At 46.0% G+C, this 24,217-nt stretch overlaps 1 protein-coding gene across 3 annotated transcripts; it reads right to left on the reverse strand.

Moving 5' to 3' along the window:
* Positions 1-8,539: 8,539 nt before the first annotated feature.
* LOC118086225 (phospholipase A2 inhibitor and Ly6/PLAUR domain-containing protein-like) lies at positions 8,540-22,995 on the reverse strand. 3 transcript variants are annotated; one of them, XM_088671204.1, is made up of 9 exons: positions 22,782-22,995; positions 21,274-21,390; positions 20,863-21,015; positions 19,257-19,394; positions 15,659-17,832; positions 15,416-15,569; positions 14,231-14,293; positions 13,255-13,371; positions 8,540-9,175 (listed from the first exon to the last, which is right to left on the reverse strand). In XM_088671204.1, the coding sequence occupies exons 5-9, from the start codon at positions 15,680-15,682 to the stop codon at positions 8,904-8,906; spliced, it is 630 nt and encodes a 209-aa protein (XP_088527330.1). In that variant the 5' UTR covers positions 15,683-17,832; positions 19,257-19,394; positions 20,863-21,015; positions 21,274-21,390; positions 22,782-22,995; the 3' UTR covers positions 8,540-8,903. The 3 variants fall into 3 exon arrangements, with proteins under 3 accessions (XP_088527330.1, XP_088527332.1, XP_088527331.1); XM_088671206.1 differs by lacking the exon at positions 13,255-13,371 and having other exon boundaries at positions 22,782-22,994; XM_088671205.1 differs by lacking the exons at positions 8,540-9,175; positions 13,255-13,371; positions 14,231-14,293; positions 15,416-15,569 and having other exon boundaries at positions 17,490-17,832; positions 22,782-22,972.
* Between the last annotated feature and the right edge of the window lie 1,222 nt (positions 22,996-24,217).

Raw genomic sequence — 24,217 nt, forward strand, 5'->3', positions numbered from 1 at the left:
GAACCATGCATCCCACCCGGTTTGATTTGATAGTCATCAACTAGAGAAAACAACATTAAAAGCATGAAGGGCTGAACACAGCCAAGAAAACTCTGTGAAATATGCAACAGCAACAGCTACTATTCTAGGCACATCCAACTCTGCATCCTTTGAAAAACCCCTTTTCCTTTTCCTCTGTAATTTGAGAGGGTGTGTGGAAAAGTCTCCTGCTTTGCTCCTGGCTGGTGGTGATAGTGAGGCAGTCACAGAAGCAGATGTGGCAGGCAGCCCATGTTTGAAGAACTTTACCGGGACGGATCAAACACAGCACGCCATTTTGGTTCAGTCTAACCCCAGACTGCTTTCCCTTCAAACGAAGGATGGCTGCAAGTAGGCAGCACAGCACATCTGAACTATTATTGATTCCACCAACAGCTAAATCTGGCCCTCCCTCTTTTGTGCAGGCAGAAGGGGATTTTCCCTTAGATGGGCATTCACAGTCAGATCAGAAGCCTGGTGGGGAGATGTGAGCTAAATTTAAACAGCCTGTCCCCTGAACCAAATCTTGTTGCTCAGCCACATAAAGCCCAGTGTTTGACAGATGAAAACACACCCGTCCTCACAGCTGGAGCCCTCCGAAGCAGAATAATTTGTGGCAGCCGCAACTCACACTCTTGCAATTGCTCTTGCGTGTTGTCTACATAGCCATTCCTCCATCCACCCGCTCCGCAATCCCCTGGGGTGGGGCTCGGGAGGCTTGTGCCAGGCTTGTGGATTCTCCTTCCTTGGAGGCATCTAAGCAGAAGTTGGATGGTCATCTGTCATTGGTGCTTTAGTTGAGATTCCTGCATTGCAGGGGGTTCAGCTCTAGGACCCTTGGAGTCCCTTCCCAACTCTTCAATTTTATATGGCCCCAATCCACACCATCAGGCTCCAGAGGAGACCAGTTCTCACAGCAGGCAGCAGGAGAGCCAACTTGTGTCCGACTCCCAGGTTATGGGTGTCCAGTGCGTGTGAAGTCATGACATCATGTTGTAGCATGACATCATGTGCACTCCCCGGCCTTGAAATCTGACTTTCGGTGGCACTGGAAACCAGGTTCTGAGACATTAAACGTTAAAAACTTCCCTAAACTGCCTTCCAATGTTTTTTAAAAGTAAGATAGTTGTTCATTTCCTTGACAAATGATGGGAGGGTGGTCCACAGGACAGGTGCCACTACGAAGAAAACCACTGCCTGGTTCCTTGTAACTTCGCTTCTCACAGTGAGAGAACCACCAGAAGGCCCTCGGCGCTGGACCTCAGTGTCCAGGCTGAACAGTGGGGGTGGAGATGCTTCTTCAGGTATACTGGGCAGAGGCCGTTTAGGGCTTTAAAGGTCAGCACCAACACTTTGAATTGTGCTCAGAAACATACTGGGAGCCAATGTTGGTCTATCAGGACCGGTGTGATAGGGTCTCAACAGCCATTCCCAGTCACCAGTCTAGCTGCCACATTCTGGATTCTGGTCTACTGCCAGTGCTGATCGGCGAGGAATCCTTGAGCTCCGAGGTTCCTGGCTCTGTGAGGGAGGGGGGAAGCTGTGAGAGCAATGCCCCCCCCTGAAGAACCCCAGATTGAGCTTTCTGGGGGCATGAGAGCTCGGCTGCACCCATAGGTGACTCCTCTGCTCACCGGCAAGCTCTTTTTAAGAGCCCCGAGAGAGAGCGGAGTCAGAGTCGTGGGCACCATTTTCGAGTATACCGCTACTCTCACAGAGAAAAGCTCCATGCCGGCAGTGGAGGAGCGGTGGGTTTTTCCAAAAAAAAAAAAAAGATGGGTTTTTCCAAAAAAAAAAAAGATCTGAAGACATTGGACACCATGAATAACAGAAAGAAATTTAAGGGAAAAAATTAATTGAAAAGAATTGGCCATGGGAGGAGATTTAAACAGGAAGTCGGTCTCCCCCATTGAGAGAATGGTGGGACAGTTAACTAGCCTGCAGCTGGAGAGTTTGACAGGACTTTAAAATTTCCAAGGGTTGGACTTAAAACCTTCCCCCTGAGGCAGGGTTAAGGGGAGAAGGATTGACTACATTAAAATCCCTGCAAAATTATTTAAGTTGGACTGGGGAAAACCTCCCAGGAACTGGAGTCAGGTTCCTAGAGGGATCAGCCAGCTGCCATTATGACATCACAAGAGGAAGGAATTTGTTTGCCTCTTTGAGGCTGAGAACTGTTAACTTTGAAGAGAGAGCTAATATAAGGCTGTGTACAAGAATATTGATAATGCTCTTTTCAGAAATGGACACAATATTTTAAAAATATGAACAAGAATTAAAAATGAGAGTTGATAACCAGATTGAACGTAAACTTTGTTTCTGAGGTTTGGAAATATGAACAGCGCCACTTCCTGTATTGTAATCTGTGCAGCTTCCATGGAATTTGAGATAAACAGGATGTCAGTAGACACAACATCATCTGGCTCTTTAGACTTTGTGGATTATCAAAAACTCCTGGAACTGATTTTGGACGTGAGAGATGAATTGTAGCACAACAATATACAGATTCGCAAAATAAGACAGAACTGTGTGGAAAGTGAAGGTGGATTGGTCTCAGTAGAGAATGAAGCAAAGCAACAGGAACATGCACCAGTCAGGGACATTGTAAATGACTTTACAGAAGAGGAAGAAGATCAATTAGTCCTGGACAATACAAATGAACTTAAAAAAGAGGAGGAAGAAGTATGGAATATTGCTCCCCCAGTGGGAGAGGGGGAACAAGACTTATGTTGGATTCAAGGTGTCCTCAAAGAAGAACCAGCATGGAATATTGTCCTCCCAGTTAGAGAGGGAGGGCAGGATCTATGCTGGGGCTTGAGTTTAACTGGGGGTGGGGAATTGAGATAGGGCTGAAAAGTGGAAACATAGCTGGATAATACTGTGTTACAGTTAGAAAATTGGGGGGGCAGCAGGGGACAAAGAAGGGAGAGTGGTGGACAGGTGGCAAAAGAGTGGGAATAGGGTGAGGAGCAACAATGGTTTTTTTCTGATTGATTAAAATGGTCTGAAACTGGAACATTTTATGGAGCTGGTTGATACATCTGGGAGATCCGGAGTCCAGGGGCAGGGGGGTAGAATTAGATAAAAGCGGTTAAAGGTTATTATGATAGAAGAAATAATATCTGAATCTACGGAAAATTTGGGGGGTATAAATTTTGAGGCTAAAGGAAGAATTAGAGATGGAAGGGAAAATAAATTTAGATTTGCATTAATTAATGAATTATAGGTTGAGGATAGTCGATGTTTTTTTTTCTTTGTGTAGATTAGAATTGGTTGTGAAATAATGGAAAAATTGTGTTAGAATGATTTAAGATGATAAAGGAAAATTGCTTCATTTAGATTTAATAAATGGACCCAGTGTGGGGGGAATCGAGGAAGTCCACAATGACAAGTTAATGTAAGAATTGATATGTTTTTTCTTTTTCCTTTTCTTTTTTCGATTATGTTTTATTTTTGCTTTTTTGTTTTTGTGTTGAAAATCAATAAATATTATTTGGGGGGGTTATGGATTAACTGCAGTTTCTGGGTCACCTTCAAAGGTAGCCCCATGTAGAGTGCATTGCAGTAGTCCAAGCGGGAGAGAACTAGAGCAGGCATCGGCAACCTCCAGCCCATGGGCCGGATATGGCCCATGGAGGCCATTTATCCGGCCCACGGGCTGCCCGTGTACCGAGCCACCTGCTTGGCAAGTCCCCCACATTGCCAGAAGCGATTTCTGGCACTGCAGACATTTTGGAAATGGGCAGCCAGCACTGGAAATCGCTTCTGTGAAGCCATGGACATGTGCAGAAGTGATTTCTGGTGCTGCGTTGCCCATTTCCAAAATGTCCACAGCGCCAGAAATCGCTTCTGCGCATGTCCGCGGCTGCAAGCGATTTCTGGTGCTGGCTGCCCATTTCCAAAATGTCCACACCACCACTGGAAATGGCTTCTGCGCCTGTGCGGACGATAGTCCGTGGGAATCCTCCTGCCCACGGGAAGAAAAGGTTGCCAACGCCTGAACTAGAGCATGCACTCCTCTGGTGAGACGCAGTCTGCGGGCAGGTAAGGTCTCAGCCTGTATACCAGAGTGAGCTGGTAGACAGCTGCCCTGGACACATAATTGACCTGCACCTCCATGGACAGGTGTGAGTCCAAAATGACTTCCAGGTTGCGCACCTGGTCCTTCAGGGGCACAGTTACCCCATTCAGAACCAGGGCGTCCCCCTCCCCCGCCCACCTCCTGTCCCCCCAAAACAGTACTTCTGTCTTGTCATGATTCGGCCTCAATCTGTTAGCCGCCATCCATCCCCCAACCACCTCCAGACACTCACACAGGACATTCCCCGCTATTCACCACCCACTCTGTCCATGCCATGGATAACATAGCTGCCAAGTTTTCCCTTTTCTCGTGAGGAAGCCTATTCAGCATAAGGGAAAATCCCTTAAAAAAGGGGATAACTTGGCAGCTATGATGGATAAGAGAAGGAGAGAAAGGAGCAGGGTGGGGCAGTATATTAGTCTGCTTGATGGGAGACAAGCTCAGCTGCAGTGCCTCAGGGGGGACAAAGGGTGTGGTAACCTGGGGAGCATGAAAAGCTTGAGATAGAGAACATGAGGGATGTGGCCTTGCAACACCATTCAACAACAAGGAGAACCAGCACACATTTCTCTCCCCTCCTCCATGGAGAAACAGGGAGCATGTTTGGATACCTAGGACCCTAAATAAGGATCCTCCACCCAGTGTCAGGACACTTGGCCCTCATTCCCTGTCAGAAATACTATCTCCAGATCTCCAGGCTCTCATTCCCTGCCAGAAAAACCATCTCCAGGCTCTCCCCCTAAGCCCCAGGGCAGACAGCAGTGGCATAGCTCGGGTTGCCAGCAGCCAGGACCATGTGGAAGGGGAGTGGGAGGAAAGGAAATGGACAGACTACACATGGACATTCAGCTGCTGAATGGCCTCCACTTCACCCAGCATCTGCAGAGATGAGAGAAAAATAGTTGTTCTGTTGTCTGAAGAGGTCAATTCCAGGTTCGCATGGAGAAGTCGTTTTCAACAGAGCCCAGCAACGGAAGCACACACAGCTGTATTGAGGCTGCACTGTTTGGTGAAATTTTGCATCCCTAACCATTTTGCTCCTGTGGCAACCATCCCTGTGCCCTCCCCCACATACTATGCCACAGCCAGGGCCAGGGAAAAGGAATGGTTCCAAGGATTTCTAAGCACAGTTAAGGTCAAATAAGTACAAGCCGAATGCAATCCTACTTTTCCTATCTGGACATACTGTCCAGATGCCTTACATTGCCTTACAGCAAGCTTCCTCGACCTCAGCCCTCCAGATGTTTTTGGCCTACAACTCCCATGATCCTTAGCTAGCAGCACCAGTGGTCAGGGATGATGGGAATTGTAGTCTCAAAACATCTGGCGGGCTGAGGTTGAGGAAGCCTGCCTTACAGCATGTCTGATTTGCCCAATATTGGGGCAGTAGAACCAAACTCACGAGAATAAGAGATTATATTTTATACTTTGTGCATACCAGTTATCAAAGTCACCAAGCTACCTCAGAACTTCATCTCTTCAAATGACACAGATCACCCATGCAAATGTTCTGCAGCCTCTTTAATCCAGCCCTGGCAAATGGGACTAATTTGGAGAAGGAAACATCTGTTGAAGTGGCCGGAAACATGTACCTTCCTCATTTTAGTATGCCATTAGCAAAAAATATAGAAACTGTTATAAGGGGGGGGGCGGCTCCTTTTCCCTTACGGGGTACCCAAGAGCCCGTATAGAGTCCTTATGTAGGTTCTCTATTGGTAGGAGAAAAGAACAGAGGCCAACCAGAGAACATTGAGAAGCAAAACAGCTAGTAAGCAGGATCTTTATTAAACTGTTGCAAGAGGAAGAACCCAGAACAACGGTGTGCAAGCCCTTATATAGACTTTTGAAATTGCCACCCTGTAGCTCAAGACCACCACCATCACCACCCCAATACGTTATACATACATCACAGAAGGGGCGGTTTACAGCAGAATACTGTCTGGCAGGAAACCTGTTAATGGGTTTACCTGGACAGCCTGGTCATTCTTTTGTCATGAGTCCATGTCACAGGGTCACCCTGTTCATACCCAAATGTGCCCTTAAGGCAGGATTTGTGAGCACAGAGACAATGGGGATGCTTTTTCCATTTCCATCCAAACTGAAGAGGAGGAAGAGGAGGAGGAGTTTGGATTTTATATCCCACTTTATCACTACCATAAGGAGTCTCAAAGCGGCCAACAAGCTCCTTTCCCTTCCTTCCCCACAGCAAACACTCTGTGAGGTGAGTGAGGCTGAGAGACTTCAGAGAAGTGTGACTAGCCCAAGGTCACCCAGCAGCTGCATGTGGAGGAGCGGAGACGCGAACCCGGTTCCCCAGATTATGAGTCTACTGCTCTTAACCACTACACCAAACTGCAGAGGACTATATGAGGTCACTGAAAGAGTCAAAATGGCTTTAGGATTGTTTTCCTGTACTGTTTCAGACTTGTGGTTTATATATTTATGTATGTCTTCCATAACGTAGGTGGCGCTGCAGAGCACAGGGCTTGCCGATCAGAAGGTCGGCAGTTTGAATCCCCACAACAGGGTGAGCTCCCGTTATTCGGTCCCAGCTCCTGCCAACCTAGCAGTTCGAAAGCATGCCAAAGTGCAAGTAGATAAATAGGTACCGCTACAGCGGGAAAGTAAGCAGCATTTCCGGGTGCTGCTCTGGTTCGCCAGAAGCGGCTTTGTCATGCTGGCCACATGACCTGGAAGCTGTATGCCGGCTTCCTCAGCCAATAACGTGAGATGAGTGCCTCAACCCCAGAGTCGGTCACGACTGGACCTAATGCTCAGGGTTCCCTTTACCTTTATGTTTTCCACAGGAGGCAGTGGAAGGCAGGAGGGACTGGTGTGCTCTGGTCCCTGGGGTCACGAATAGTCGGAAACGACTAAACGACTAAACAACAATACAATAATGTGTTTGCCTGGTACATTTATGAACATTTGTTTTATATCTTAGATCTTAAAATTCTCATAACAGAAACTAACAGAAAGTGCATCCAAGTAGCAATGCAGATAGGAAAATGCTGGTTTCTGATAGAAGCTAATCTTCTTGCCACCCACAACTTTGGATCCTTGGCCGAATGTCAAACTGCTGATTCATCCTGTTCCCCTGCTCCCATTTTGCTCTGCAGTTTGAAAACGAATTTGAAAGTCTCCCACGTTGCTGCTGACTGGAATTAACAGTGAGAAGTCATGGAAGTAGATGCTGCAACCAGTATACTGAAAGAGTTTTGCATGGGGAAGTCGCTGCGCTACATGCCCATTTATTTTCTTATAAAATCTTGTGTTCCTGACCTATGCTCCAGATGATCCATGGCACTAAGCGGGAAGGAAGCTATGCATTATTTGCCCTAGCAACAACTGCCTCTGCCCCTCCCTTTCTCAGATATCTTTAAAAGGAGATGGAGTATTATTTTATCCAGAGTTCTGGAGGGGAGAAGTTGCGTTTGGGTGGTATCAGTGTGAGCCAGGAAGGAATGCAGGGCCTCAGAAGGGAAATCAAGGAGAGACGCCATCTAAATTTAAACAGCCTGTTCCCAGAAGTAATTCTCGTTGTGAAGTTACATAAAGTCCAGTGGCCGACGGATGAAAAACAGGCATGCTGCTGTAACACACCCATCTTCGAAACATGATGAACTCCTCCTGTGCTTTGTCTTCATTTACTGTAATACAGCTGCTTCTTCACTTTCATCCAACCCCCACACACACCCGGCAACGGGGGGAACAAGATTAAGTATGTTGTTTGTTATCGTTCAAAATCTCTTTGGCCCAGAGAAAGGGAAGTGGTGTGTGGGTGTGTGAAATCAACGTCAGATAAAATGTTTCCACAAACCAAAGCAGACCTCAGAAACTGAGAAATATGAAGGAGTGGCAAACTGTGTACATTACATGGCGCCTTAGGGTAGGGGTGTGTGAACATGTCTTAATCCGTTCTGCCATTCATTTTCATCCTGTATTCCCCCCCCCCATTCTTCTGCAATTAGTCTGTTTTGCACAAGACTTTCTTCCATTCACTGACACAGAAATATACTTTCTTCTTCACCTTTTTTTGTTTTGCAAATATTGCAGGTACACGATAGACCTTCATATCTCAGTCATCAACAGGTACTGTTACAAATCTATCGCCTTCTTTGCATATTCCCTTTCAAACACAATTAATTTCCAGAGTGGCAGCCCTGTTGTGTAATAATAATAGTAATAATAATAATACAGTCGTATCTTGGTTTTCAAACATCTCCTTTGACAAATGTTTCTGTTTTCGAACGCCATAAACCCAGAAGTAAGTGCTCCCATTTTCGAAAGCGCCTCAGAAGTTGAACAGCTTCCACTGAGTGTATATGTTATTTTTCTGAATTTTCTCTATTAAATTTGCAGCCTTAGTTTGCACCACAGTTTCTGAACATTTTGGAACTCAAACGGTCTTCCAGAAAAGATTACATTCAAAAACCGGGGTACCACTGTAATAATAATATTTATACCCCACCCATTTGACTGGGTTGCCCCAGCCACTATGAGCAGCTTCCAACATATATAAAACCATAATAAAACATTAAAGATTACAAAACTTCCCTATACAGGGCTGCCTTCAGATCTCCTCAGCTCGGGGGTTGCATAACTCCATACTCTCCAACATTTATCCGATGAAAATAGTCCTAAGGAAAAGTGGGACATTGGAAAACAGGATAGCTTCTGTAATTCCGAGACTGTCCCTGGAAAACAGGGGCACTTGGAGGGTCTGCATGTTTGTGTGCATGTTGTGTACAGCCCTATTATGTTATGTACACTATGGCAGACTTGTCACTGCAGAGGAGAGAGATCAAGTGAAGCACTTTATCAGCCAGGATGGGAGATTGGGCGGAATACAGAAGAAGGACACTGGAAGCAGCAGTGTGCAGAGGAAAAGGGCCTCCAGCCAGGATTGTTGGAGGTGAAGACAAGCAGCATTCTTCACAGAAGGGGCTGCATAGCATTCCCTGACTGTAGATAGTGTGTAAATATAAACACCAGCAAAAACAGTCATCCCCTTGCTATGCTCGCAGACGCTGGGCAAAGCACAACCTCTGGCTGCAAGCCTTTCATTCACAGCATCTGCAAAGCAAAAAGAGAGACAGGGTCATGTCACGTTGATCCTTAATTTGCTTTTGTTTTTCTTTAATCTCTGCACACAGTGTTCTGCTCTGAGCTCCATTAAGCGCCTGTCAGTGTCACTGCCTTGGTGTAAGCCGAAACCTTCAAGTAGAATTAAATCTGACCCACTCTGCTGTAAAGCCAATGCATTTTCTTTGGGCTGCTTCTGGTTCTCTTGAACTCCCCAGACTCCTAGGCCACATCTGAGCTATACATTTAAAGCAGTATTGAGTTGCTTTAAACATCCACAGATTCCCCCAAAGAATCCTGGGAACTGTCATTTGTTAAGGGTGCTGAAAGGAGACACAATTCCCAGAATAGTGTAATAAATCCATCCCTCTTTTCAGGGAACGCTGGGAACTGTGTCTGGGAGGTAGAGGGAATAAGGAGTTTGCTAAAAACTCTCAGCACCCATTACAAAGTACAGTTCCCAGGATTCTTTGGAAGAAGCCAGGACTGTTTATAGTGGCAAAAGATAGACATAATATATTACAAGGACAGGAAGAAACATTACCGACAGAATAACTGTCACACACAGGAAGGAGAGAGTTTGAATGCTTCGCCAGTAGCTTTATAAATCATTTAATGTGTCCAAACAAATGGAAGTCGTTAAAATTGCAGAGATTGTTATTTTGAAAATCATCCAACCATCAATTCTAGCACATGGGGGGGGGCACCCAAATTGTATGATTTGGCATCTGAATGATTGGTATTACAAATTGTATTATAATTTAGCATTGTTATAATGAGGCTATTATTGGGTTATTGTAATTGAAAACTAATAAAAATTATTATCAAAAAAAGAGGGCTGTTTATAGTGGTATGATACTGCTTTAGCCCTGCTCCTGAACAGAGTTTTTGGGAAAAGGAGTAAGTTACAGCAGCGTGATTTACCCCCATTTAAATTGCAATAGCTTCTTAGAGTTTATGTTGCTCTCTCTGTAGCACAAACCCACTGATGGCACCTCTCTTGATTCATCTTCATGTGGGAAAAAACTCATCAACATCGCAGCTGGGTCGCTCCGGCCAGTTTGGTGTAGTTCTTAAAGTGTGGGACTCATAGCTGCCAAGTTATCCCTTTTTTAAAGGGATTTTCCCTTATGCTGAATAGGCTTCCTCGCGAGAAAAGGGAAAACTTGGCAGCTATGCAGTGGGACTAGGAGCTGGGAGATCGTGGTACATCTCAGCCATGAAGCTCATTGGGTGACCTTCGGCTAGTCATCTGCCTCTCAGTCTAACCTGCCTCATAGGGTTGTTGTGAGGAGGAAATGGGGAGGAGGGAAGCTCTGAATGGAACTCCTTGAAAAAAGGTGGGGGTATAAATGCAATAAAAGATAAGCATTTAAAGCAGTATCACGCCACCTTAAAGAGTTGTGGCTTCCCCAAAGCACAGAACTACGATTTGCAAAATTCCCACAAAAGAGTAGTCGACTATTAAACCACTATGAGAACTGTAGCCCTATGAGGAAAATAGGGGTTGTCCTTGCAACGCTTGGCAACCTTAACAAACTACAGCTCCCAGGATTCTTTGGGGGAAGCTGTGACTATTTAGAGCGGCATGATACTGCTTTAAACATATACTGCAGATGGAGCTGTGTACTAGATTCTTAATTCCAGGGTTGTGGGTTCAAGCCCCACATTGGGCAAAAGATTCCTGCCTTCCCGGGGTGTGTGTGTGTGTGTGTGTGTGTGGATTCGATGATCCTGTTGATGTCTTCCAACTTTACAATTCTATGATTCATGTAAGTTGAATTCAGCTCTCTTCCTCAGCTTTGTTCCCTGCTGACTTATCATCTAATGATTCCAGAATGCCTGTAATGTGAACGCAATGGTCCTCTGCTCCAGTACAATCCATGGACCCTTCAGCTTCACACGAATGCGAATCTTTCGCATAGCAAGCTGGGCAGGTGAAGCCGTTCCTTGTAGTATTAACTGGGGGTACTGAGAGGAAGGAAAGGGAATACAATCACAGGAGTCATAGAATCATAGAGTTGGAAGAGACCACAAGGGCCATCCAGTCCAACCCCTTGCCAAGCAGGAGTCAGAATGCAACAGAACGAACCCAAGAAAGGATGGATCAATTAGCCATCCAAAGCCCACATTATTCAACGCCTTTCCTCCCGGGCTTCAGCAGGTAGAAACACATCTGATCCCAGGCCCAATGCTCATGGTCCAGATGCAAGCTCTGTGCCCAGTGCAGGACTTCAAGGCACCTGCAAATGCCACTATGCCTAGGCAAAGAAAGAAAGAGTTTGAAAAGGGAAGAGTACGCTGTTAGATCTGTGCAGGGCTGGGCAGAAGGTGAATCAGAATTAACTATGAGGTCTCCAGATGCCCATTCACACATTACACCGAACTGACTCTGTACATGCATAAGTGTATGTGTTGATTTTTAATGTTTGACATTTTATTAAGTTTTTATATGTGCTGGAAGCTGCCCAGGGTGGCTGGGGAAACCGAGCCAGATGGGTGGAGAATAATAATAATAATAATAATAATAATAATAATAATAATAATAATAATAATAATTTATTGCTTATACCCCGCCCATCTGGCTAGGTTTTCCCAGCCACTCTGGGTGGCTCCCAACAAAATATAAAAAACATGATAAAATGTCAAACATTAAAAACTTCTCTAAACAGGGCTGCCTTCAGATGTCTTCTAAAAGTCAAGTAGTTGTTTGTTTTCTTGACATCTGATGGGGGAAAGAGGGGGTAAATAGCATTAGAAACATTATTTCCATAAATGCCTAGAAATCTGTTGAATCCTAGTGGTTTTACTATCAAAATAAAAACCAGAAGGTATTAATGCTAAGAAGCAGTGACACCTACTGGACAAATGTCAGAAGAGAGATTTGTATGGTTGAGTGCAGTAACAGTCTAGAGCAGGCATCCCCAAACTGCGGCCCTCCAGATGTTTTGGCCTACAACTCCCATGATCCCTAGCTAACAGGACCAGTGGTCGGGGAAGATGGGAATTGTAGTCCAAAACATATGGAGGGCCGAAGTTTGGGGATGCCTGGTCTAGAGTCTTCTTGGCAGTATGAGCTATGGTTAATTAATTCAGGTTTACTTGTTTTAGGGTCCAAAAGATTTGAATGTAAATTAAGGAGTCAATGTATGATAATTTATGTTGGGGTATGGTAATTTATTTTGCAAATTTCTATGCTGCTTTTCAGCAACAGAAAGTTCCCAAAGGGGTTCACATGGCTAAAGGTGGCTTACAAACCTGTTATAATAATGTTGTTTAAAATCTGAGGACAGGTGGGTTTTCCTGTGAAGATCTTACACCCTTGAACAAAAGAAGAGACTCTTCCACCTTATGCATGACAGCTTACACAGTTTTGAGCTGCCTTGGAGAAAACTCCTCCCTGGAAGTACCTGTCCTCTCCTCCTAAAGACCAAAATTAGGAATGGATCAGAAAGTGTCCAGGCCAGGAGGACAGGGCTATAATAAATATATCTCCTGTCCACTCTCACCAACCCTACTAGTTTGAAGCACAGGGTTATGAGTTTTGGAGGCAGTTAGAACAACAACATAAATAACCAGTTATGCATAGATACTAAACCCCAGATGCTGGTCTTTTTTATGCAAATGAAGAAAGCATCCCTATCTGTCTGAATTCTTTAATCATAAATATGATGATGACTGCTGCAAAAACAGTGTGAAAAACGGTGTGAAAAACGGGGGGAGGGGGGATCCGTAAGCCCTACCTATAAGGGAGCAGTTGCAGAAATGTTTTGAAAAGGCAGACCAACTGATTTAGCTGATAGAAGAAAGGCGACTTTTCAGCTCAGTGAGTTGGTAGAAAGACAGCTTCATCAATTGCTGGAATGAAAATTATGGAAATGTAAGTCTTGAAAGACATTTTCTTTCTTTCTTTCTTTCTTTCTTTCTTTCTTTCTTTCTTTCTTTCTTTCTTTCTTGTAAATTTCAGTTCATATACAGCTTGACATACTGTTTATTGACTAGCAATAAAAACAGATAGGCTATATAAGAGAAATCGATCAAAAGCTGTGAGCCTCATCTCCTTTGCCTACCCAGGGTGGTCTCCCCTAAAATGCTGGCGCAAGTGTCTTCCCCCAGAAAGCAAGGTTGCATCTTCCCACGGCAGGTCTCCCCGCCTGCAATGCAGACTTCGCAAGACATCAGACCTGCTGGAGGAATTAAAAAGAATCAAGTGCAGTTGGAGCTAACAACCCACAACCACATTCACAGTCACATGTTCCTTTTCAACTGCTGAACACACCCACTCCCTGCCGTCCTGCCTGAAGCGCCTCAAGTTGCTACCTTATCTGAGAGGAAACCTGTTTCTCTTATGGGAGCCTTGATGTCTCGCAGGGCTTTGATGAACCATTAAGTCAAATAAGCATGTGCTTTGTGCAACAAGGGAAGGGGGCACCACAGAAATTTTCCATTTCCGAATGTTTAGCATTAACAGTCACAAATTTCTCAGCTAAGAGTTCATTTTCTCAGTTGAATTATATTAAAAACCCCAACAGAACAGCTATGCAACAAGGCAGGCTGGGATGCCTTATCTCGACTAAGTACAGAAGCGGACATATCAACGTAAGATTAGTTTTGAGGATCTGATCAAAGGCTTTGCAATTAGAAAATGCAAGAGATTCCCCCCCCCAATATAAATAAAATGGAAGTATACAAAAATAAACATTATTTTCCACCTTACTGAAGGTTTTGTTTCATTTCAAATAATAATATTTTTTGCTTATTGATTATTATTGATTATATTTTGAATTAGGTATATTTGGGGGCACCAAAATCTTTTAGGGCCTCTCAAGGTCTTAATCTGGCCCTGCTGTCTTGAGACTTAAGCGTTTAACTGCAAAATATGGTTTCATCTGGACTCTTTCACCTCCGATCCTCATTCTCTTTTGGTTGCACATTTTATTAGGTGCTTAACATATGTTTACCCATTGCTCTTACCATGTCCATGATCCTTGCCTTTGCGTGCCTTTCAGAAGCTTGTAATTCATCATATCCTCTTTGTGTACTTACTGTGATGGCCTTGCTGTTCATTATCTCCTTTATGTGTCCTTGTTTCTTCTAGATGCTGTACACCTGTTAGAATGAGAATAAGCACCTGATTTAAAAAGAGGAATTTAAAGCCTTTTTCTTTTCCTGGCAGGGAGACAAAATCCCTGAGGAAAACTTCAGAGGTGGCTACTGAAGTAGAGATGTGGGGAAGGATTCGCTTCAATTGACATTTAACAGTGGACCTACATTTTCCAAAGCAATTTGGGAACCGAAGCCATCCTTTGAAATTTGCACTCCTGCACAGTTTTCTAGGCACGTGATGTGTACAGAAATGCATATACTGGGATAAAGTGCACATAAGAACACACCCATCAGTGAAAAAAATATACAAAAAGGCTTCGTAAAGGGGGGGGGAAATGACTTTGCAAAAATGTGTCTGTTAGGGGAAAGTGCATATAAACATACATATAATGGGAGGGGTTCTCAGCAAAATGCTGGTGAATTTCCATGGGGATTCAGGAAAAGAATTTGCAAACTGTTGCAGGAATGTGGAGAACCGAGCTTAAAATAGGAAAAATGAGAAGCTGAAATTGACAGGTCCGCCCATCCCTATGCTAAAGTCAAAGGAGCAGGCCCTTTTTAAAAACTGGTGACAAATGGAAATATTCAAAGCTCCCTCAACCCAAAATCATGCCCCAAATGGCCGCAATGCTCTCACAGGGAGAAATGGGATGCCTTGGTTTTCCGGGACAATTGCAAGAAATGCCACCTGGGCATTTGGTAGCAGAGCAGGTGAAAATTTTGAGAAGGGCATCATTCAAGCTGCAGGCATGAAAATTACCGAATTCCCCTCTTTCTCTGCCATTGTTAAAAGCACCAGAGCCTTCCACCCCTTCCCCTATGTCTGACGCCTAATTTTCACTAAGGCGGTCACAATCTCAAAATTTTGTGACGCAGATAAACCAATGGTCTGAATCGCTACAAACCAGCTTTTTTCCAATAAAATGTTTGAGGGGTCCACACCCACACACACCAAAAAAGTTGATGGGCATTGCCATTAAAATGGTGTGTGCATGCCGTATTTTGTGATGTGGGACAGGGCTTATGCAGGTCTCTCCCAATATTTTATTCAAGTTGGCACCCCTGTACAGAAACACTTTCTCGCTCTTTTCTCCACCTCCCCCACCTCACTTCCAAAACTCTTACCTTCCCACGCCACCTCCCAAATCTGCTTCTGCTTCAAATCTTTCTCAGCTGCAAAACAGATTTTGCATAGCAGATCACCAGAGCAGAGAAGATGGAAAAGCCAAAGCGGGTGTGCATAGTGCTCATCTGTGCTCAGGCTGGGACTGAGGGCTTCCTACAGCAGAAAAGAACAAATTCGCCACTGCGACAATTTATAGGTAGGGTGCAGGTTACATTTCAGGCCAGGGGGGACTGTGTGTATACCTTAAGGTGATCCTCACTGGCCATCTCTGGTCTTAGCCAGAACCAGCCATAAAATGAAGTGCAAACAATGAATCATGCAGGCTCCCTGGATGCCAAGGTGATTCTGTGAGAGCAGAAACAGTATAATAATGTTATTGTGGACCTTTATTACTGTCAGGAACTGTCGTGGGGGAGGAACGATCCCCCAGGCATCACGCGGGAATGAAAACAGCCGTTCTCCCTGACGTGTTGATGACCCGTGCCTTGGAGACATGGGGCACATATCCATAAATCTTGCAGAGTAAAAACGCAGATGGACTGAGGCAGAGGTGTGTGCTGCTAAGCTACTTTTATTGCTAGGAATAAGGCAGAACAAAGGAAAGCATGTCTCCTCTCACTAAGAGAAGTCCGAAGAAGAAAGAAAACAACAACAAACAGAAACAGGATACAGCATAACATCCGCTCCTGTGATTCCAACAATCTTTGCTGGAATGTGTAAACACAGTCTTGTGACTGCAGAGTGCATAGCAAGAGGAATAGAAACCCAACAATTAGCATATGCAAGGCAAAAAAGCAAGAACGTTACTAGGCAAACAGAGAGTGAGTGTTGTTTTTTCAATAGTTCTTTCCTGGTACTTTAGCAATTTCACCTCGGTGGCTATTTATTACAATGACCGCTCCCCACATCAATTGGGGGGCGACTTTTGCACAGTCGTGCGCAGCCTCCTGGATCCCAGAGCGGCCCCTGGTAGTTCGGACTGGCATCCTCCCCAGGCTGGATACCTGGGGTCTCCGCCTACCTCAGCAAATCGGCCAACCCCACCTGGGGAGGCATTGCCAGGGGATTGGCCAGGTAAGGGGAGGGATCATCCAGCACACACAATAGAAGGTAATCTTTCCTGGGAAACAGCAGTCAGCTCCAGAGCTTCTCCCACCCTCCACACCCTCATATAAGTATTATTTTGCAGGTTAACCGCTCTTTTCCACAGGTACACAGGCACTGCTACGTCAGGGCCACTGTTGAAGGGCCGGAAAGGAATTTTCCTGCATTGGCAGGTTTCGCCTTTCCCCGTAGCAATACGTCACAACTTTGGCAGTTTCAGGCCTTGGGTGGAATCCTAGTCTATCTTCCTAAATTGGGGGGGGGGGTGGAGTGGTGTCCATGCCCCCTTGGCGGCAGTGATATCAGGGTTCCCCGTTAAAGGGGTCTTGAGGGGAGGCATTGGCCATACGCTGAGGGGTTGTCATTGCTCTCCCCTCCAGCGGCGGCAAACAGGGGGGCGGCTCTCTGCTTGAACATATGTTCTCCAGAGCCAGCCAACCCCCCCCCCATTCTGGATAACCCTGAAGTCTCCCAGCTCCCTTATTCCGCTCAGGGGTTGCCTGCGGTATGGGGGACTCTGCCTGTCCACGCAAAAAAAGTTGTTCACTTGACTCTGTTGTACAGAAGAGCAGAGTCATTCAAATTCAAAAACAGGTTCACAGCATCATAGAGTTTGGAAATTACCTTTAAAGACAGCTCGATTCACCCTCCATGCCCACCGTCCACTGGCCCAAGCATATCTGCCCCAGGCCCTGACAAACCACACTCCGTGGCTATATGGCTGCTCTCAGTCTCTGGGAGGAAAGGAGAGCAGAGCGGTTGTGGCCTGGAGAGTGTTCCAGGGATCCCAAGTGGGAGGTGTGACCTAGGGAAATGGGATGTGGCATGGAAAGAGTTTCAAGGGCCAGATACAGAGATCTGGAGGGCCACATTCTGTATCCATGCCTGAAGTTCCCTACCCTTTGTATAATGGGTGTCTGACTAGTGTAGCTGAGGACAGCTCAATTCAGAAAAATGTACAAGAAACCATTCAGCAACTTTATTTTTATTTTGTATCGGTGGAAAATCCAGAATATTCTCCATCATTCCATCTGCATTGAAAGAAGCTGCCTGCCCCACACGTTGCCTGGCTATGACTCATTCGATGTAATAATTTAGCCAGGCTAAAGAGCCAAAAGGAAGGCTTGTGTGTGTGTGTTTCAGTTCCATGAAAGCTATCTGAAGTTCGAGTAGTCAATTTCATTAGCCTGGTTGCAATGTGCCTTCGTCAGAGTTTCAAGGAACAACCCCGGTATTCCAAAAATGCCCAGCTTATCAGTGCAGGTATGTTGTGTCCCGCAGCCTCGTCGGACAAAGGTCTCATTCTTGCTACCTGAGGGGATTGGAAAAAACAATCAAACCAAGACATGCCTGTGATCTGTGAGTCATTCCTTTGGTCCTCTCCACTCCCTCCAGGCCACCATCTTGACTGATGATTTATCGGGGGAAGCGCTGTAGCTCAGAGGTAGAGCACCTGCGTTGTATGCAGATAGTTCCAGGTTCAATTTGCAATGCCATCTTCAGATAGGTCAGGGAAATAATATGGCCATGATCCCTGAGAAGCTGCTTCTAGTCAGGGTAGATTGGTGTTCTTCAACCTTAGAATCCTAGCTGTTGTTGGGTTACAACTCCCATCAGCCAGTTTATCCAATGATCAGGGATAAGGACATAGAAAGCTGCCTTATACCAAGTCATAGAATTGTAGAATTGGAAGGGACCCTGAGGATCATCTAGTCCAAACCCCTGCAATGCAGGAATATGCAGCTGTCCCATAGAGGGATCGAACCGGCAACCTTGGTGTTATCAGCACCATGCTCTAACCAAATGAGCTATCCAGATAGCTGGTCAATCCCAGTATTGTTTACGCCAACTAGCAGCCATTCTTTGGAGTTTCCGGAAGGGAGTCTCTCGCAGTCCTACCTGGAGATCGGGGATTGAACCTGAAACTTTCTGCATGCAAGGCAGATGCTCTACTATTGAGCTCTAGTGAAGTAATACAGTGACTATCCCTGGCATCTCCAGTGTGGAGATGGGGAACAAGTCCTGTCTGAAAACCTGGAGATCTGCTGCCAATCAAGTGTAGACGGTATTGGACCAATAATATACGGCAGCTTCCTATGTTCAGCCTGATTTCATGCAGCCCCGGCTCAGCCTTCAAAACCACACCCAGGATGGTCAGGGTCAGCCCACCCATGAGGCAGGCTGAGGCAACTGCCTCTGGTGGTAGAACCCTAAGAGCTCTTTCTGGAACCAGCCCAGTATACCTGAAGGACCATCTCCATCCTCATCGTTCAGCCCAGACACTGAGGTCCAGCGCCGAGGTCCTTCTGGCAGTTCCTGCCCTGCAAGAAGTGAGGTTGCAGGGAACCAGGCAGAGGGCCTTCTCGGGAGTGCCGCCCGCCCTGTGGAATGCCCTCCCATCAGGAAATAAACAACTATCTGACTTTTAGAAGACATCTGAAGGCAGCCATGTTTAGGGAAGCTTTTAATGTTTGATGTTTTATTGTGTTTTTAATATTCTGTTGGGAGCCGCCCAGAGCGGCTGGGGAAACCCAGCCAGATGGGCGAGGTATAAATAAACAAATTAGTATTAGTATCATCATCATCATCATCATCGCTTCTCAGCTGCTGCTGTGCAACCCATGTAGGGGGGCTCCATTGGGGTGGGGCATTGGGATGCGGAGGGGGAAACACCTTTGTGAGATGCATCACTCCTGAGGACAGTATTTTTAAAAAATCTAAAGTTGGCAACTCTACCAGCTGCAGCGTAACCAGAGAGGTAGATGCAGTAGACTTCCCGACCATGGCAGAAAACCTTGTCACCGATTGTGCAGGTAGAACCCCTCAAATTGCGTGGAGGGCACCATCTTTGGTTGGGTTCACTTAGAACAGGCACTGGGAAGAAATCAAAGAGGTTGGCAGCTACATGTTCATCCAAATTCCTATTCTACTAACACTTCTGGAATGCTTGCCCACTCCCTTTTTTGATAAAGGGAGCTACTCGTACCACATTGCTTCATCAGGTATAGCAACAATAGCTAGCAGTGCAGATTCGGGGATGGGTGAGCAAGAGGCTGCTCACCCTGGAATGAATCAGAGCCTCCGGAGCAGGGGTCAGCAAACTATGGATGGCCCGAGGGGGTCATTAAACCGGCCCACGGCCCTTGCCATCCGCTCAGTCAGTCCCCACGCGGAGCTAAACAGGCATGGCACACCGGTTTAGCTCCGCAAGGGGACTGACTTCTGGGATGCAGCCATGGCTCTGAAAGCCAGCGGGAAAAGAATGGCAGGCATGTGCGCGTGCGCACACTGCCGTGCGCGCTCCCACAAGCACTCCCACACACAGATGATCCGGCCTGCAGGCAGAAAAGTTTGCCGACCCCTGCTCTGGAGCATTCCAGGTGAACATCAAGGAAAGCCAAGTGAGAGTGAAGGCAGGGGGAAATGGGAAGGGAGTCTTCCTGCCTTCAGTGTGGACTGACCAGGTTGAAACCATCAGAGCAAGACCTTCTGGTCAAGAGGAAATTTTGAAGACATTGCAATCAGCAGCAGCAGCAGCAGCTGTATGCTGCAAAAGTGGTGCTGAAACTCCACGGAATCAGAGAGCTGAAAGGGGATTTTCAAGGTATGTAGTCCAATATCAGGAAATCCAGTCTCCCCAACAGATGACTGTCTACAAATATAGCAGTGAACATGGGGAGGGCATGTTGGCATAGTTCAAGGTCTAGTGCAGGCATCTCCAAACTTCGGCCTTCCAGATGTTAAGGACTACAATTCCCATTTTCCCTGACCATTGGTCCTGTCAGCTAGGGATCATGGGAGTTGTAGGCCAAAACATCTGGAGGGCCGCAGTTTGGGGATGCCTGGTCTAGTGCATAGGTGGTTAGCCCGTCGTTCTCCAGAGGTTGCCCCTACTACAACTCCCATCAGCGGCAGTCAACACAGCCAATGGTCAGGTAATGACAGGGGTTGTAGTGCTGTCACACTGGGGTTCCAATGGATTGTGCCTAATGCTCGTCCTACTCAGAGCAGACCCATTGAGATGAATGGGCATGGCCAATTCCAAAGGATCTCCTGAGCAGAAGTTGTCTGGATACGACCTAAGGTTGCAGAAGCCTTTGGCAGGGGTGGGCAGCAAGATTCACACGTGACTCACTGCCAGTTTTTGGTGTTTGCATGAAGAGGCTGGGGATTGAACCTGTGGCCTTCTGCATGCACAGCAGATGCTGAATGCCCAAACGACACCCATTCCTCAATGAAGACATGTTGTTGGGGCCAAGACTCCAGGATTCTGCCACGCATGGTGTGGTTGGTGGGGGAGCAAGTGAGCTAGCAAGGCAATGAAATGAAATGAAATGCATACACCTCAAAGCTCCCTTGTTGCAGCGATCCTGGCAGCAGCACTCCGAGTTGCTCCGAATGCGTTCCTCTGGCAAAGTGGTGATGGTGAAGGGCCCCGGAGGGCAATACCCAAGCTTGGTGCATCCTTTGTAAGTGGCCACTTTCCTCATTTTGCCTGGTTGCATGAGAAGAAGGAGAGAACCAGCTATCTCAGGGGTCCAAACTGCAGGAACTCTTGGTTAATTTGTGCCTTTGGGGACCCTGCAAACCCTAGAGCTGGTAATGACTGGGTTATTTCATGATTACCTCACAACATGCACTGTGAGGCAAGCTAAACCGAGAAAAAGAAAAGAGGAACAGCTAAAGGCAGAGTCCCCTGGGGCGAAAAATATGGTAACCTTCCATCCAAGCCCACGAAACATGAGCCACTTACCCACTCTGGTCTCTACTGTGAGGGTGAGGCAGGCACTCTGAGGCTCTTTGCAGGTCTGCAGAGGCCCAGAGCACGACCGGGTGGCGCTTTCACAACGTTCACATTGAAGGCAGATTCCTTGGGGGGGGAGAGAAAGGAGATCAATGTCTCACATAGGGACCCCTTAATGGTTTTCCCAGATCATCAGGGGGTCACCAACAGACATAGACCACACAAGCCCTTCAGATATAGGTCACCTTCAACGAGAGGACTGCCCCCTGAAAGCATTTCAAATAGAGGACTTCCCCACTGCAATGTAGAACATATGGCATTCTTGTTTCAGCCCCTATCTGGACAAGGTGGTGGGTGTCCCATTGTCTCTTAAAATGTTGGGGTGTCACAAAGGATTCTGCCCGTTGTCCAGATAGGGGCTGGAACAAGATGGTCATATGTTCTACATTGCAGTGGGGAGTCCTCTATTTGAAATGCTTTCAGGGGCAGTCCCATTGTCTCTTAAAATGTTGGGGTGCCAAAAAGGATGTCTGCCTGTTTGCAAAGGAAATGACTGGTATCTTGAAGAAGGGAGGCCTGTAGAACTAGAAGTTGGTGAAGTTACTAAGTGGGCAGGTGGCCAGGGCAAAAGAGAGAGATCATAAATTAAAAAGGTAAAAAAAATATAAAAAATCCTTCCAGTAGCACCTTAGAGACCAACTAAGTTTGTCATAGGTATGAGCTATCGTGTGCATGCACACTTCTTCAGATACCTCATTTCGCAACTGAAGAAGTGTGCATGCACACGAAAGCTCATACCTATGACAAACTTAGTTGGTCTCTAAGGTGCTACTGGAAGGATTTTTTTTATTTTGTTTTGAGTACGTCAGACCAACACAGCTACCTACCTGTAACTAAAAAGGTAAAGGTACCCCTGACCGTTAGGTCCAGTTGTAGATGACTCTGGGGTTGCAGTGCTCATCTCGCTCTATAGGCCGAGGGAGCCGGCGTTTTCCACAGATGCTTCCGGTTCATGTGGCCAGCTTCTGGCAAACCAGAGCAGTGCATTAAAATGCTGTTTACCTTCCCACCGGAGTGGTACCTATTTATCTACTTGCACTTTGATGTGCTTTCGAACTGCTATGGTAGGTGGACAGGAGCTGGGACCGAGCAACGGGAGCTCACCCCGTTGCAGGGATTCGAACAGCCAACCTTCTGATCGGCAAGCCCAAGAGATTTAGACCACAGCGCCACCCACGTCCCATATCAGATCATAAATTTGAGGCACATATATAGTATTTTGTGGTGATCGATTGGGCAGAATGCTGCCTGCATCATTTCTCTTATATTTCTACATGTAATTGGGTCAGAGACTTGATCTTTTTCCACTTTCCTTTTCATGACAGCTGAACACTTAGGGTTGGATCTGGAAAATCCCTGATGTGGGCAAGCCTCCCTGTGGTTAGGACCTTGGAAAAGAGTCAATAAAAGCTTTTACAAGAGAAGGTCATCCATGGCTTTCAAAACGGCCAACTCACCTGTAGCTAGCAAGGTTGTCAGCAGCCAGACACAGATCCCCAAGGAAATCTTCATTGTGCTGAGAAACTCAAAGGACCAAGACGGAAGGGTGTGTGTGTGTGTGTGTGTGTGTGTTGAAGACACCTCTCAATCCAGAATGATTTACAGCTCTGTGGGTTGTGTGTGATCATAATAATAGTTCCTGGATAGAATGAGTTCCTGAAACATCAATCACTTGTGTGCCTGTCCTGAATTAGCAACCATGACGACATCTCCTTTTGAGAAACTTAAAGAGGCAGGTCTTAAGGTGGAGGAGGGAGGCTGTCGCATATGCCTTGTGTGCAGAAAACCCCAGGTTTATTCCCGGGCTTCTCCGAGGAGGGTTGGGAAAGGCCCACATCTAAAACCAAAGAGAGCCATGCCCACCCCTTGTAGACAATACTGAAGATTGCTGGAGGAATTTGATGCCTGTGGGTTCCAAAATGAACAGACCTGATCCACACCTGTTGGAATAATGCGCAGATGGGAATGTAACTGTCGTTCGGCTATCGCACTTCTCCTGATTTTGTGATATTGTGCTTGGCTCAAAAGAAAAAAAGGAAAGTGCCATATTTTAGGGTCAAATGTTTAGAAATGCATACATCGATACAAAGTGTGTGTGTGATTAATGTAGAAATGGAACTGAACAGACTTATGAATGAGCACACCTGAAACTGACACAGAGCAGGAAAAGATTAACCCATCCATCTCTAAATGAGCTGGATGGACCAATGGTCTGACTCTGTATAAAGCAGATGAGTGGAGTGTGTGTGTGTGTGTCTGTCTGTCTGTCTGTCTGTCTGTCTGTCTGTCTGTCTGTCGATTTCATTTTCTCATATTTCCAATCTGCATTTTGACATCAGTTTTTTTTGGGGGGGGGTTTAAAGGTCTTCATGAAAATTCACCAGTATGTTCATGGGCACCTCTCCATATACACAGACTTCGCAAAGCAATTTCCCCCTAATGCAATGCATTTCTGTATGTTATTTTCACTAATATAATACATTTACATGCACACTCTATATGCATCTTTTCTACACGCAAATTGGCTGGAGAACCGCATTGCGAAATTCAAAGAGGTGCAAATTGTGAAGGAAAGCTGTGATTCAGTTCACGTTGCGGTTTCAGAAAGTGCAAAGTCAGTAGGTTCACCTTTAAATGTGGACCGGATCCAATTTCTCCTCCCACTCACACCCCTCAATCCCTAACTCATGTTGGAACTCATTCAGCTCATTAAGGTAGCATGTGAGGAACTGCTAGTTCCTGGGTTCATCCGGCTCCAGGGGCATCAATTACTATCAGCTGAAGCATTTCCCTTGTTGCAAGCTTAGCAGCCATGACGACATCTCCTGAGAAGTTAATGTTTGCCAAACTGAAGCCAAAGGTAAGAGATGCAAGTCAGAAGGTCTTTCCAACA

The sequence above is a fragment of the Zootoca vivipara genome, chromosome 6 (genome assembly GCF_965207765.1).
Source record: "Zootoca vivipara chromosome 6, rZooViv2.hap1.1, whole genome shotgun sequence".
Classification (NCBI taxonomy): domain Eukaryota; kingdom Metazoa; phylum Chordata; class Lepidosauria; order Squamata; family Lacertidae; genus Zootoca; species Zootoca vivipara.